At 36.1% G+C, this 16,601-nt stretch overlaps 1 protein-coding gene across 26 annotated transcripts in view; it reads left to right on the forward strand.

The window, feature by feature from the left end:
- The window catches only part of SNX14 (sorting nexin 14), a 94,318-nt gene that overhangs the window by 64,195 nt on the left and 13,522 nt on the right, over positions 1–16,601 (forward strand). For 20 of the 26 annotated variants that reach the window (XM_015136867.3, XM_015136868.3, XM_028846651.2 and 17 more), the window contains 5 exon segments: positions 2,885–2,968; positions 4,804–4,904; positions 6,976–7,087; positions 14,811–14,851; positions 14,975–15,094. In XM_015136867.3, the coding sequence (XP_014992353.2) occupies positions 2,885–2,968; positions 4,804–4,904; positions 6,976–7,087; positions 14,811–14,851; positions 14,975–15,094 (458 nt within the window). 26 annotated transcript variants of the gene reach the window in all.

Here is a 16,601-nt window from a genome sequence, read left to right on the forward strand (position 1 = left end):
TGAGACCCACCTGGCCCACATGGTGAAACCCTGTATCTACTAAAAATACAAAAATTAGCCATGCGAGGTGGTGCATGCCTGTAGTCCCAGCTACTCTGGAGGCTGAGGCATGAAGATTGCTTCAACCTGGGAGGCGGAGGTTGCAGTGAGCTGAGATTATGTGACTGCACTCTAGCCTGGGAGACAGAGTGAAACCCTGTTTCCAAAAAAAAAGGACTGATGAAAATATGGTTAAAACTACAGGTTTTCTTCATGTTTTGCTATACTTTTTCTTTCGGTTATTTCAGGTATAGACTGTCATAGAGACCAGGGTTAACGGCATCTGTAGCAGGATAAACAGTCACCACTTTAAAGTCCTACTTATAACATGATAAAAAGAAATCGAATTAAAAAATAAAACAGTGACCACTTTGCACTTTTTCTAAGAAGTGGGGCAGTGAGTATAACGAAAAGCACCACATTTTGAGAATGATGAGCAGAAAATAAAGTTGAGCTCAGGAAGAGGGAGTTATGAGGAAAGAAGGAAAAAAAGTGGCAATGTTAGAAAATGGTTTTGAGAGGGTAAGTGGTAGGGTGAAGATCAGTGCTAATTATTTTTATTTTTCAAAAAGTATTAGGTTTTCTGATTTTCCTCAGAAGTTGATCCTGTTTCAAGAACATGAGACATAGGAATTGGGAGGGAAGAATGCCCAGAGTAGCTAGTTACAATTTTTCCTATCATAACTAAATATCAGGCAGAGTCTTACTCTGTCCAGGTCTTACACCATACTGCCTGATTTTGCCGGAGTTACTGTTCAGTCTTACTAGTTGCTGTTCTTTCAGCATTCTGACAGGTGGACAGCTAAACTGTTGTTAATTCTGACAGGTGGACAGCTAAACTGTTGTTAATTCTGACAGGTGGACAGCTAAACTGTTGTTAAACTGAGTCAGATTTCCATTTCAAACTTAGTTTTGTTTGGAATATACTTTTGTTTTTGCTTTAGGACAACTATTTTTAATTTTTATGCTTTATCTTAAAAGGTTAATTTAACATAAATTATAAATTCATGGCTCAGTAATTCGAAAATAAAAACCAAAAAATCTTAAAACTTGTATTTTATTTTATTTTTTAATTTAATTTTTTTTTTTTCTTTTTGAGAGGGGGGTCTTGCTTTGTTGCCCAAGCTGGTGTGCAGTGACGTGACTGTGGCTCACTACAGCCTCGACTTCCCAGGTTCAAGCAATCCTCCCACCTCAGCCTCCTGAGTAGCTGGGACTATAGGTGCATGTCACCATGCCCAGCTAATTTTAAAACTTTTTCGTAGAGAAAGGGTCTCACTATGTTGCTGAGTCTGGTCTCGAATTCCTGGGCTCAAAGTGGTCTTCCCGCCTTGGCCTCCCAAAGTACTGGGATTACAGGTGTGAGCCACTGTGCTGGGCCAAAAGCTTGTATTTTAAAGATAATTTTTTTGTCACCAGTGCTGCAGACTTCTACTGTCAATGAAATGTGCTCTTAGAAACCATGATCTATTAGGGAGAAAAAAGTATATCATTTAGTGTATTGATTTTATGTGGGTAACAAAATAACAATTTCAGCATTAAAAACCTAGCCTAAATATACTATGGATCTTTTAAGACCAGTGTTGAAGAAGAAAACTAGGATTTGCTTTATATGTTGTGATCAGGTTGATTTTTTTCTAAATAGACGTGTTGTTTTGGATGGTTGTGGTATTGCTTCACTCGATCTACTGCATTCTGAAATCTATGGTACAATGATGTTAGATGTTAACAATAACAGTTAACATTTATGAGGTATTTACTCTGTGCTATGCTGTGCTATGCACTGTACAGAAGTGCTTTGTGTGGATTATTTTAGGTGATAGACACAATTATTGTTATTCTACATCTACACACTGCAAGGTACACAGTGGTGTTATTTGTTCAAGGCCACATAGTAAATGGGGGCAAGGTGAACTGGGATTAGAATAGGCAGTCTGATTCCAGATTTACTCTTTAAACCATTACTATGTGCTGCCCAATTTAGTAGCCACTAGCTGCATGTGGTAATTAAACTCAAATTAAATTGTATTAAAATTTCAGTTCTTTAGTTGCATTAGCCGCCTTTCAAGTACTCAGTGGCAACATGTGGCTAGTAGCTAGTATATTAATGCAGATCCATGGAGCATCTTCCTAACTGCAGATAGTTCTGTTGGATAGTACTGCTTTATACTATATTAAATTAGGACAATATGGTAAATGTTTGAGAAACCCCAAATCAATAAAAAACTCTTATGAAATACATCTTTTGGTGACAGTTTAAAAATAATCATAATCGCATGATATTTTAAAGTTTCTGTCAGCTCTGATTCTGTTATAGAAAAAGTATATTTGAGATAACTTCATAGATGAAATTTATCAGTCACTTGTAGGTAACTAAAATATGGGATAAAATGTGTTAATAATGTTATGCCAAAAATAACAAATTACGACTGTGGAATAATGTCCAGCTTTGTATTCTTTTTTTTTTTTTTTTTTGAGACAGAGTCTCACTCTGTTGCCCAGGCTGGAGTGTAACAGCGCGATCTCAGCTCACTGCAACCTCTGCCTTTTGGGTTCAAGCGATTCTCCTGTCTCAACCTCCTGAATAACTGGGACTACAGACGCCTGCCACCACGCCTGGCTAATTTTTGTATTTTTAGTAGAGGTGGGGTTTCACCATGTTGGCCAGACTGGCCTCAAACTCTGGACCTCAAATGATCCACTCACCTTGGCCTCCCAAAGTGCTGGGATTATAGGCATGAGGCACCGTGTCCAGCCAGCTTTGTATTCTTAATGTATTAAATACAACATTCTTTTAGGGTTTTGAAATTATTTGTTACTCAGTGTGTGTGTACTCAATTTACAGTTGGACACGAACCTGAACATTGGTCTGTCTATAGAAGATACCTTGAATTCTATGTACTTGAATCAAAACTAACAGAATTTCATGGTATGTTATTCTTTTTGGATAAAACATTACATTTCAGCATTAGCATTCTTTAAAGCTGTGATACCAGATTAATTTTTTTATTTTAAGTAATTGAAATACAAGAAATACAACATTGACGCTTGTGTACACTTTTATTGATAACGGAAATGTACTGTTTATCTTCTTATTTTTATTTATCTGTATATTTAAAGTTCTTGCAATGCACATTTATGCTTTTTTTAAAAGTAAAATCAAAATTTTAAAATAGCTATTTTAAAACTATATTTTAGAAAGGGCTATTTACTCTTTTTGTTCTTCCTGTCTCATCAATGTATTTATTTTAGTTAATATCAGGGATATCGTTACAAAGAATTTCCAGCTTTTTTTTTTCCTTGTATGTAGCTTGGTGAATTTTATTTGTGTGTTCTAAATTTTTTTATTTTAGAAAAGCTCTGTAGAGTGTCCCCTGATGCAAATTCAGGTTGGTTTTTAATTGAGAAGGGTAAGGAACATTCCTTTCTCTGATGTAAGAGCAAAGCCTGTGATAAGGGTGATTATTATAGGAAGATAAAGAATACAAGGTCCCACTCCATATTTTTGCCTAGATTTTGAGTTTCTACTTGTGTTCAAATGGTTTTATCTTTCTCTCTACCAATCTGGTGCAGGACCATCGTCATTCTTTCTCTGAAAACTACTTTTTTTGTTTAAGGCTGAGAGAAGACAATTTATCTCCATACTTTTCTTTTTTGATACTAAAATTTCTAAAGCCAGCCCTATCTGAGAAAGCACATTCTCCTTCCTTCCTTCCTTCCTTCCTTCCTTCCTTCCTTCCTTCCTTCCTTCCTTCCTTCCTTCCTTCCTTCCTTCCTTCCTTCCCTCCCTCCCTCCCTCCCTCCCTCCCTCCCTCCCTCCCTCCCTCCCTCCCTCCCTCCCTCCCTCGTTTTCTTCCTTCCTTCATTTCCTCATTTCCGTCTTGTTGCTCAGGCTGGAGTGCAATGGCACGATCTTGGCTCACTGCAACCTCTGCCTCCTGGGTTCAAATGATTCTCATGCCTCAGACTTCTGAGTAGCTGGGATTACAGGCATGTGCCACCACGCCCAGCTAATTTTGTATTTTTAGTAGAGATAGGGTTTCACCATGTTGGTGGCCTTTTCTTTTTTTCTTTTGAGATGAGTCTGGCTCTGTCACCCAGGCTGGAGCGCAGTGGTGCGCTCTCAACTCACAGCAACCTCCGCCTTCCAGGTTCCAGTGATTCCCCTGCCTCAGCATCCCAAGTAGCTGGGATTACGGGCATTTCCCACCACGCCTGGCTAATTTTTTTTGTATTTTTAATAGAGATGGGGTTTTACCACGTTGGTCTCAAACTTCTGACCTCAAGTGATCTGCTCACCTTGGCCTCCCAAAATGCTGGGATTACAGATGTGAACCACTGTACCCAGCCTACATTTTGATTTTAAGCCATTTATATAGCATTGACAAAATGCTATCTTTTTTCCCTATGAGAAATTAGTTATTTCTTTAGTAAGGTTTTGTCTAATAGAATCTCACCAATTTCAAAACAATCTCATAATAATTTTTTGAAGCTGTTTTACTAGGATAGAAAGCTAAAAAATCTACGTCAAACAGTGATTGTTACAAGAGTGATATTTTTGTTTATCAGTAGACTCAAGTTCTTTGATCTGGACTTCTGACTTGAAGCTCTCTGGTTTTGTGAAGATTATTCAAAGAATAATGTCATATCTCTACAAGGCAGTATTGCTAATCTGAATGTGCCATAGTAAATTTTAAATCCTAATTTAAGGTTTTAAAAATAGTAGCAGAACACAGTAATAACTATAATATATGCTAATTTCAGGTACATTTCCTGATGCCCAGCTTCCTTCTAAGAGGATCATTGGCCCCAAAAATTATGAATTCTTGAAGTCTAAGCGGGAAGAGTTTCAAGAATATCTACAGGTATAGCATCAACTGTATTAATTCCAAACGTTGCTAATCATAGCATTCTCTAATTTGTCTCTTTTTCTCTTGTACATATGTGCTTCGGTTTATAAATACCTGTCCATGTGGATTTTAATTTAAAAAACATTTTTCCATGTGAATTTTAGAACGAATTTTTGTCAAAAGTATATTCCTTCCCCCCTCTCCAAATTGAATGAAATACAAGATATTTTCTTAGGGTGAGAAAAATCTTTACTTAATTTTAGGCTAGTTAAAACTTTGTATAGGACATTAAAAAAAGAAACTTTTGGTGTAAAAGATTAGATGCATTTGAAGAATATTGGATAGTATTCTTAGAATATTTGTTACTGTTCTGTTTTCTGTTTGATTTTTGTGTTTAGCTTTTTCTGAACATTGGAGTCTTCTGTGTTATTCCTTAGTCCCTTTTCTTTTGGGTTCATAGATATTTTTCCAATTTCCTGGGATCAACTCTACCATTTGCTACGTGGAATCGAATTCCATTTTTCTCAGTGTGTGCACGTTACATTATGTTAAATGTATGGGTATATTATTTAAATACATGGTACAGTCATCATAAAAGTTACTTGAGACATCAGGCTCTCCAGGATTAATAACCATCTTTCTTCTAGTGCTTACAAGGGAGGATACTTTTATTTATTCAAAAAATATTTTATTTGGGCATGGAATTTTATATTTTAAAAAAATTGTCGATTCAGTTAAATTTGGATGCTTCCTAGCTGAAAAGAAATACTTTAAAATTAAAAATACTCAGCAGTGTCAAGGAGTATTTACACTTTATTTCCTCTCTCTGAACTGTTGAATGCTTTCAACTCCAAGTTGAAAAATATATATATATGTGTATATATATATATTCTACGTAAATTTTTGGTGATGTGAATATTGAAATATGAAATAATTAGCTACTGCAAGGATGTGTTTGGATAAAACATAAAGCCATGTTTTTGCTGATACTGTTAACTCTTTATTTGAACCAGCTAATTATTTCTACAAACTAGAGTACCTCACTCTAGAAGAAATATTTTCTCGTAATATGGATTTAAATTAGAGATAGCTGTACTGGTTTTTTAATGTAGATTTCTGCTTATAAAGTTTTGTAACTGTCTCATAGTTAGGAAACTATTAGGTAATTTTGGGTTAATTTTGGCTTTTAAAGGTCTTTTTTTTTTTTGAGACGGGGTTTTGCTCTTGTCATCCAGGCTGGAGTGCAACAGTGCGATCTCGGCTCATTGCAACCTCCGCCTCCTGAGTTCAACCGATTATCCTTCCTCGGCCTCCCAAGTAGCTGGGATTACAGGCCCCCACCGCCACTCCTGGCTAATTTTTGTGTTTTTAGTACAGACGGGATTTCGCCGTGTTGGCTAGGCTGGTCTCGAACTCCTGACCTCAGGTGATCCACCTGTCTCAGACTCCCAAAGTGCTGGGATTACAGGAGTGAGCCACTGTGCCCGGCCCGTGTTATCTTATTAGAAAATAGTGTTGCAGGAAGAACAGACAACAGATTTTTCAAGTTATTTCACATTTCCACATCTAGTTTTCTGCAAAACCCTTTATGCCGACTTCTAAAAATTTATCGAGACAATTGTATCATACTATCATATTTTTCTATAGTTTAGAAACTGGGAAATAATAGTAGCTGATGTTTAGTTTTACTTCCTGTGTGTCAGATACTGTGCTAAATGCTTTATATAACAATACAATAAAGTCGGTAGTGTCATTATTTCCATTTTGTAAGTTAGGAAACTGACTCTTGGGCACTTTAGGAACTTTTCTGGTGTCACTTAGGTGTTTTCCAAGTGTTTAGGATTTAGGTGTTTTCCAAGAATCTAGCATGTGGAAGAGCCAGAATTCGAACCCATTCATATCTGACTATAAAGGCCAAGGTCTTACCTACTATCCTATACTCTTCCCTCTAAAAATGCAGTTGCTTTGTTATTTTAAATATAAAGTAGCTTTTGGGGATTTAAAATTAAAAAAAAATTAAAATACAGTTTTGATTACTCTTCTAGATTTCTAAACTGTTTTTTCCCTTTTTTTTTGTTCATTCAAGAAACTTCTGCAGCATCCAGAACTAAGTAATAGTCAACTTCTGGCAGACTTTCTTTCCCCTAATGGTGGGGAAACACAATTTCTTGATAAGATACTACCAGATGTAAATCTTGGTAAGTCAATTTAAGGAATCATTATAAGAGAATAAGCTGAAAAGAATCAGCATTTTCAGATTAATTTAGAAAAATATTTATATACTATAGCCTATGGTAAACTCCGAGGGCCCTTATTTCTGCATTTAGAGAGAAATTGTCAGATGCTGACCTTAATCTGTCCATTTGGAGTTCTGATTATTTAAGCAGTCACTTCTACCCATTTGTCCTCATCACAGAAAATTATATTAGTCAATGTATTTATAAATTTTTTTTCTTAAATTTAAATATAAGAAAAGTAGAGATGGTATTTTTAGCATAGGTGAATCAGTGTTTTCATCGTACAGTATATGAATAGCTGTGGTATTTGAAATTTCTCATTAAATATCTCAAAAAGACTAGATCTGTTCACATTTAACTTGGTTTAAGACTGTTGCATTTTTCCACATCTTTAGGTTATATCATGCTCTTCCTTTTTTGTATTATAAAGCATTATAAATATTCCTTAAAACCTAATTTTTGGGTCACTTGTAGTAGTGATTTAGGTAAGTAAACTTTGTATAAACTGACTTTCAGTTAACTTGAATTAATCTTAATGTCATTCTGAGCAAATTTCATTTCATGGTACTTCTGTACATGAATTTTATTTAAAGTTTAAATGTTGGCTATAAAACTGGCATGGAATGTACACATGAGATTGTGGTAACATTTCTGCTTTGAATGTCGTTGTTAATTTGTTTTGAAGTTTTCATTAGTAACTTAGAAAAATAATTTAGGTTTTTAATCTTTAATTTCAAAGTAACTTTATAATTAGTAAAACCATTTTGCAGTTAGTAATTGCCTTATTTCTACTAGTACTATTGTAAAGGAAATTAAGATGTGTCAGAAAGCTTATATTTGCTCTATTTTTTAAAATACTAATTTTTATTATGACAGATATAGAATCTGTAGTCAAAGCACAGTCTGCTAGGTTACTGAAGACATTATTATGTTTTTACTACTAGAGATGGAAGTTAGTATTTCCTGAAGATAATGTTTCAGAAAGTGTTTTTGTGTTGTAATACTCGAGCACTTAATTTCAGCTATCACTTTTGGATGAATTATTTATTATAGTTTGTCTAAATAGCAACGAGTTCAACAGAAATCCAGACAGATCATCTTCTCTAACCACTAATATAGTACATACGTTATAAGTACATGTATAAAAAATAGAAATATAAAAAAAGGATTCAATTAAATGTAGTCTGAAATTTTCCAAAGAATCATCTCATAAACCCCTGGCATGCCTCCATTCTGTTTTAAAAACTGTTCCTTAATTACTATTCCACCTGCTGGTTATCAGTGATTGGATTTTTTTTTTTTTTTTTTTTTTTTTTTCTGTGGTGGAGTCTTGCTCTGTCACCCAGGCTGGAGTGCAGTGGTGTGATTTTGGCTCACTGCAGCCTCCACCTCTCAGGTTCAAGCGATTCTCCTGCCTCAGCCTCCCAAGTAACTGAGATTACAGGTGCCCACCACCACACCTAGCTAATTTTTTGTAGTTTTAGTAGAGACGGAGTTTCACCACATTGGCCAGACTGGTCTCAAACCCCTGACCTCAGGTGATCCATCTGCCTTGGCCTCCCAAAGTGCTGAGATTACAGGCGTGAGTGAGCCACCATGCCCGGCCAGTGATCTCGTTGTTAACAGAGACATCTTCTCACTCCTCAGTCTTCTTGACCTCCTTTGCAGCATTCTTTCCTTTAGAAATTCTTTGCCTTTGGCGTTCATTATTGCATATTATTCTCTTAACTGTTTCAGTCCCATCACTACATTTCCGTTCTACACAATCCTCCCTTATCTCTATACACGTAAATATAGGTGTTTTCCAAGCTCTGTCCTCAACTTTCCTCTTGCCAGTCTCCACAGAACCTATTATTTTAATTTTTACCTATATGTAAATGTTTATTTTTCATTCTTTTTTTTTTTTTGAAACAGAGTCTTGAAATGTCATCCAGGCTGGAGTGCAGCGGCGCCATCGTGGCTCACTGCAACCTCTGCCTCCTGGGTTCAAGCAATTCTCCTGCCTCAGCCTCCCTAGTAGCTGGGACTACAGGCGCACACCACCACGCCCAGCTAATTTTTATATTTTTAGTAGAGACGGGGTTTCGCCATGTTGGCCAGAATGGTCTTGATCTCTTGATCTCGTGATCTGCCCACCTAAATGTAGTCTGACCTTTAGTTATACCTTTCTGATACCCAGTTGAATGTCACCATCTGATCTCCTATCATCTTTTCAGAACCAATGTGTAATTTTGTTAATGATGCTACAGTCATTTCAGTCATGCTTGAATTTTTACCGTTACCTCTTGGATTTTCTCTCCCATGCTCTCACTACACATCTTTTTTTTTGGAGATGGAGTCTCTGTCTGTCACCCAGGTTGGAGTGTGGTGGTGTGATCTCAGCTCACGCAACTTCTGCCTCCTGGGCTCAGGCATTCCTCCCACCTCAGTCTCCTGAGAACTATAGGTGCGCACCACCATACCCAGATAATTTTTGTATTTTTAGTAGAGATGGGGTTTCACCATTTTGCTCACGCTGGTCTTGAACTTCTGAGTTCAAGTGATCTACCTGCCTCAGCCTCCCAAAGTGCTGGGATTACAGGTGTGAGTCACCATGCCCTGCCTTACATATCTTTTTAGTTCCCAGATTCTGTAAGTTTTTCCTATTTGGTGTCTAACTCATGTCTTCCTCTTCATTCCCTTTACTCTGTCCTTAGTTCAGTTTTCATTGCCTCTTATTTGAACTGTACTAAGTTTCCTATCTAGTCTCCTGGATTCCCATCCTCCTCCTGCCCTCTATCAGTTTATCGTATATAACACAGCCAGATTAATCTTCCTAAAGTACATGTTTGACCATATCTAAAATCCTTTGGTTTTTCTCTCTTTATTAACTTAGGAAATCTTTATTGTTTAATATGGAACCCTCTGAAAATCACTATGTGCTTTGATACCAATATATCTTACCAGTATTATTTCTTACTACTTCCTTTCATACTTTAATAAAATTGAATCCCCTATATTCTTTTGCTCCAGTGCCTTTATTTATACTCTTGTCTTCTACTTTAAATGCTCTTCCATATTACCCATCTTTGAAGATCCAGCTGAGAGAAAGGAATGGCTGGTTCTTCATAGGGAAACAGGGAAGCCTTTCTTAGGAAGGTATAATTTGTCTAATCTTGAAAGAGTAATATAAATCAGCAGGAGATAGATGAGGAGATCATTCCACTTGGAGAGACGGGCATGTACAAGAAGCATGAAAGAGGGAATCAGCTGGTAATGTTTGGAGTATCTTGAACATAGAGTACATGTAAGAGAGTGAGACTAGAAAGATAAGTTATGGCCACATGTGTCATGGTAAGGAATTTGTACTTGATCATCTAGGCAGGGAGAAAGAGATATTGATAGATTTTAAACAATGAAATCTAATCGGATTTAGGTTTCAGAAATCCAACTCTGGCAGCAGTTTGAAGGATGATACTAAAGGTACTTAGAATCGTATCTGGGCATAAACCTAGTAGAGTATGTGTGTGCATGACCATTATAGAGAAAATTGCAAACTTTTATTGAGAGATGTTAAAGAAGACCCAAGAAAATAGAAATCATATTCATTGTTTAGAAACCACAATATTGTAAAGATGTAAATTTTTCCCCAAGTTGATTTCTAGCTATAATATAGTCCCAATCAAAATCAAACAAGTTGTATATGTGTATATACCTTGAAACTGAATCTATAATTTATATAAACATGCATAGGACCAAGTAGATAACACATTTTAGAAGAAGAACAAGGTTGGAGAGCTCTATCATATGTCTTGACTTATAACACTAAATTAATCAGTAGACCCTGGAACAGAACAGAGAACCCCAAACCTATCTGTACATCTGTGGACACTTGATTTGTGAGCATGGCTCTGCATAATGGGGAAGCAATCAACTTTTCAAGAAATGCTACTGGGACATTGGGTATACATTTGAACTCTTACGAAGTAGCCATATTTAAGTAGACTAGAGTCCTATATAGAAACCCGTAAAGATACTAGAAGATTGCAGAGATAAATTCATATATTTACAATCAACTAAATTTGACAGAGGTGTCAAGACATGGGGGAATGGATACCCTTTTCAGTAAATAGTGCTGGGAAAACTGGATATCCATATGCAGAAGAATGAAACTAGACGCCTATCAATCATAATTAAAAAATCAAACTCATAGTGGATTAGACTTAAATGTAAGACCCCAGATTATAAAACTGCTAGAAGAAAATGAGGGGAGGATGCTTCACGACTTTAGGCAAAGATCTTATGGCTAAGAGTTCAAAAGCATAGGTAGCAAAACAAAAATAGACAAATGGGGCTAGATTAAACTATTAGGTTGGTGCAAAAGTAATTGTGGCTTTTGCCTTTTTTTTTTCTTTTAAACAGCAAAAATCTCACTTTTGCACCAACCTAATAAAAAGCTTCTACACAGCAAAGGAAACAAGCAGCAGAGTGAAGAGACAACTGTAGAATGGGAGGAAATATTTATGGATATTTTACCTGTATGTTTTGCGACTATTTAGCCTGTACAATGGGAGAAAATATTTGCAAATATTGCAAATTCAATTAGAAGACGATACAGTAGAAAAATGGACAGAAGAAAAATAATTTCACCAGCCTGGGCAACGTAAGTGAGACCCTGACTCTACAAAAAACAACAAAAAATTAGCTGGGTATGGTGGCAAGCATGTGTAGTCCTGGTTGTTCCAGAAACTGAGGCGGGAGGATCACTTGAGCCCAGAAAGTTCGAGGTTACAGTGAGCTATGAGCACACCACTGCTCTGCAGCCTGGGTGACAGAGTGAGACCCTTTCTCTAAAAACAAAAGAAAAAACACTTCACAAAAGAGGAAATCAGATGGTCAATAAATATATAGAAAGATGCCTAATTTCATTAATAGGGAAATTCAAATTAGAATCATATTTGGGAAACACCACATTCACCAAAGTTTTTAAAAGTCTGATTATACTAAGTGCTAAGTATTGGTGCAGATGTAAAGCAACAGGAACTCTTATACACTGTTAGTAGGACTATAAATTGAAAAACTACTTGGAAAAATTGTTTGGTATAAAAACTGAAGGACCCAGCGGTTCCTTTCCCAGATATATACTTTGGAGAATCTATCCATGTTTAAGAACGTTCGTAGTAGAATTGTTTGTATAGCCCAAACTAGAAACAGCACAAATGCTCATCAGCAATTGAATGGACAGGTAAACTGTGGTAAAGTCATAACATTGAATACCCATATCATGAGGCTACTAGCAACAATGTAGATGAACTTTTAAAAATGTTGAATGAAAGAACCAAAACATGAAAGAATACGTAGAGCCTGATTCTTTTTACATAAACATCAAAACAGACCAAACTAATATAAGCTGGACAAATCTGAATAAAACTGTTAAAAAAATGGTTGGGCGTGGTGGCTCACACCTGTAGTCCCAGCACTTTGGGAGGCTGAGAGGGGTGAATCACCTGAGGTCAGGAGTTTTAGACCAGCCTGACCAATATGGTGAAACCCTGTCTGTACTAAAAAGGCAAAAATTAGCTGGGCATGGTGGCGGGCGCCTGTAGTCCCAGCTACTTAGGAGACTGAGGCAGGAGAATTGTTTGAACCCAGGAGGTGGAGGTTGCAGTGAGCCGAGATCGCACCACTGCACTCCAGCCTGGGCAACAGAGCAAAACAAAAAACAAAAACAAAAAAAGTTAAAAAATAATATAGCATTGGCTAGGTGCAGTAGCTCACACCTGTAATCCCAGCACTTTAGGAGGCCGAGGTGGGTGGATCACTTGAGGTCAGGAGTTCAAGACCAGCCTGGCCAACATGGTGAAGCCTTGTCTCTACTAAAAATACAAAAATTGGCTGGGCTTGGTGGCGTGCACCTATAATCCCAGCTACTTGGGTGGTCTAGGCAGGAAAACTGCTTGAAACTGGCAAGTGGAGGGAGCCGAGATCATGCCACTTGCACTCCAGCCTGGGTGACAGAGTGAGACTACGTCTCTAATACTACTGCTACTATTACTGCTACAGTATAAAAACAATATTTCTAAATATATTTTATTTTTTGTTCATTATGTTTTTTTGAGACAGAGTCGCACACTGTTGCCCAGGCTGGAGTGCAGTGGCACAATCATAGTTCACTGCAACCTCAAATCCTGGGCTCAAGTGATCCTTCCTGCCTCAGGCTCCCAAAGTAGCTAAGACTACAGGTACACACCAGCACACCAGGCTAATTTTTAAATATCTGTAGAGGTGGGATCTCGCTATGTTGCCCAAGCTGATCTTGAACTCCTCTCCTCAATTGATCCTCCCACCTTGGGTTCCCCAATTGCTGGGCTTACAGGCATGGAGCCACTTTGCCTAGCCTCTAAATATATTTTATATGATGTAATCTGAAGTAATGTATGTGGAACTAAATCAGTGAATTAAATAGTGCAGGGGGACATTTGGCTTCTGTCTATACCCACCCCCCCCCACCCAAATCAATACATTTATTTAAGTCAAAATATTTAGTGTGTGTGTATCTTTTTATTAGGGGAAAAAAGTGAGGACAAAATATTTGGTTATATATGGTGTCTAGGAGATTTGGATATTCCTGATTACTGACTAGGTTTGATTGAAGAAGAAATGATCAAGGATGATCCAAGTTTCTATTTAAATAACTGGATGAATGCTGTTACTTGTTGGAATAGGGGCTACATTAACATTAGCTTTGAACTTACTGAGTTTGTAGAATCCAGTTGAAGTTTTATAAAGTAGGAGAGTCCAGGAGACAGGCAGGGATTAAAGATTTGAATTTTATTTGAAATCAGATTGAGCAAATAATTTGGCTCAGTAAGAACACATAGAAGACAAAAAAGCATAGGATGAAATCATATAATTTAAGGAACTTGGGAACATTCTAAGGAGGAGGTGTTATGAGAACCAGAAATACTAGAAATAGCCAAGTGGGAAGGTTGGGTGGTTTGCCTGTCACAAAACAGTATTTTTATTCTTTATTATTAATGTCCCTTTCTGTTGCCATAAATCTACTTTTTTCCAATTTATTTGGAAAGCAGTTTAAGTTGTATTTATCAGTTTTGATTGATTTTTAACAGTCATTTCTAAATGCTGGAGAAAATCTCAAGATATTTGATGTTTTACAGTAAGGGAACCTGGAGATCAAGAAGTAATTTTGGCAAATATAGGATTTAGAATAGAAATTCTTAATCTAAAATTCAGAATATAAATTACTGAAATAGTTTTAAATATTGAGGCAATTCTTAAAACTTTTTTTGACTGGCCTTTGCATATCTTTAGATACCATTATATATTCACTGTTACTGAAAATCCTTTGAAAATATTTCTTATGGAAATTTTCACAAAAGTAGACAAAATTATGTAATAAACTTCTCACTCAATTTTATTATCAACCCTTGGCTTATTCCATCCCTTCTCCCACCACCTACCTCACTGGATCATTTTAGAGTAAATCCCAAATATTGTATCTATAAATATTTCAGAATACTGTATTTATTGAAATTTCCATAGAGTGTGAAATGGTCAATCATAAATACTTTTTATAGTTTTAATTTGGCTATTTCGTATTTAAAATTACCTGGTAAAGTATTCATATGAGCAATTATGAAGAGTTTTATGCCTTCCTAAAATAATGTTTTACTTTTAATTGCAGGGAAAATTATAAAATCTGTTCCTGGAAAACTAATGAAAGAGGTGAATAACTGATTTATGTGTGTTCTATAACATAATCATAAACATATTTAAATATTGATAAATTTTGATGGATTATATACTAAAAATTATTTTTTATTTTCTTACAATAATCTGTCACCACAGAAAGGTCAGCATTTGGAACCTTTTATCATGAATTTTATTAATTCATGTGAATCTCCAAAGCCTAAACCAAGTAGACCAGAACTGACCATTCTCAGCCCTACTTCAGAAAACAACAAGAAGGTACTGCACATTGCATTAAAGAACCATTAAGTTTTAAATTGCCCTACTAGAGATGACTTTTTCATTATCAGGAGAATGAATACTTTGTTAATGAAATAGATTGAGCTATACATTTCCTTTATGTGGAAATCAGTTGCACAGTAAACAGAGGGTATTGTGTATACTTACTTGGTTCTTTGCTTTAATATGGTAAATGTTTCTTTGGATACTGTATTTGCAAACTTATGCTACTTCTGTGTTTGGGGATTTTTAAAAGTGGTTTTCTTAGGTTATATGTCACCAACTTTCAATAATAATAAATTAATTGCTATACTGTGTTTATGTTTATTGGATGGCATTACCTAATTTTCATGGCTTATAAAGTATTTTATCCATTCATTAAACAAACATTTTATTACATGCCTACTATTGAGTGCTAGGCACTGGGAATATAAAGATACATTCCTTGTCCTCAAGAAGCTGTTTCATGCCAAGGTGTAGTGCCAGCATGGGGAGCTATGGGAGCTCAGAGGACCTCCATCCTTATTTTTGTTGATACTTTGAATAGTATCTTTAATATTATTAATATTTTCATTTTTATAACTTTCTTGTATATATAGATGGAAATATTTTTATTTCGTAATCTTGCTAGACTTAACATTAGTTTTAGTAATATCTGGTAATTCTTTTATATTTACACAATTGTCACAAATGATTGCAGTTTTGTTTGATTCCTGACTAGGACTGCTCTATACAAAGGAAATTGTTTAATTATTTCACCATTGAATAGTATAGTGTAGCTCTTTTTGTATTAATAGATAACCTTTATAAGATTAAGGAAGCTACCGGGTGCTGTGGCTCACACCTGTAATCCTAGCACTTTGGGAGCTGAGGTGGATGGATCACTTGAGGTCAGGAGTTCGAGACCAGCCTGGCCACCATGGTGAAACCCTGCCTCTACTGAAAATACAAAAATTAGCCAGATGTGGTGGTGGGTGCCTGTAATCCTAGCTACTCGGGAGGCTGAGGCAGGAGAGTCGCTTGAACCCAGGAGGTGGAGGTTACAGTGGGCCGAGATCGCACCACTGCACTCCAGTCTGGGCGACAGAGCAAGACTGTCTCAAAAAAAAAAAAAAAAAAAAAAAAATTCAGGAAATTTACATTCATGTTTATGGGTAGAAATAGCCTATAATTTTTCTTTCTCATTCTCTCCTTGTTAGGTTTTGGTATCAAAGTTTTATTAGTGTTTTTTATTTTTGGTAGACTTTTTATAAATATTTGATAAGAGTTGGTAAAGTCATCTAGGCCTGCAGTTTTGTTTGTAGGAAAATTTTTTATAACCAATTTAATTTCTTTAACAATTATAAAATTCTTCAGGTTTATTATTTCATGAGTCAGTTTCAATAGGTTATAGTTTTTGACAAATTTTGTACTTTAAGTTTGTAAGGTTATTGGTGTGAAGTTGTCAATAATTTTGTCTTGTCATTGTTTCTGACATCTGTAGCTATGTCTCTTTCTTCTCGACATT

Source organism: Macaca mulatta, chromosome 4 (genome assembly GCF_049350105.2).
Source record: "Macaca mulatta isolate MMU2019108-1 chromosome 4, T2T-MMU8v2.0, whole genome shotgun sequence".
Classification (NCBI taxonomy): Eukaryota; Metazoa; Chordata; class Mammalia; order Primates; family Cercopithecidae; genus Macaca; species Macaca mulatta.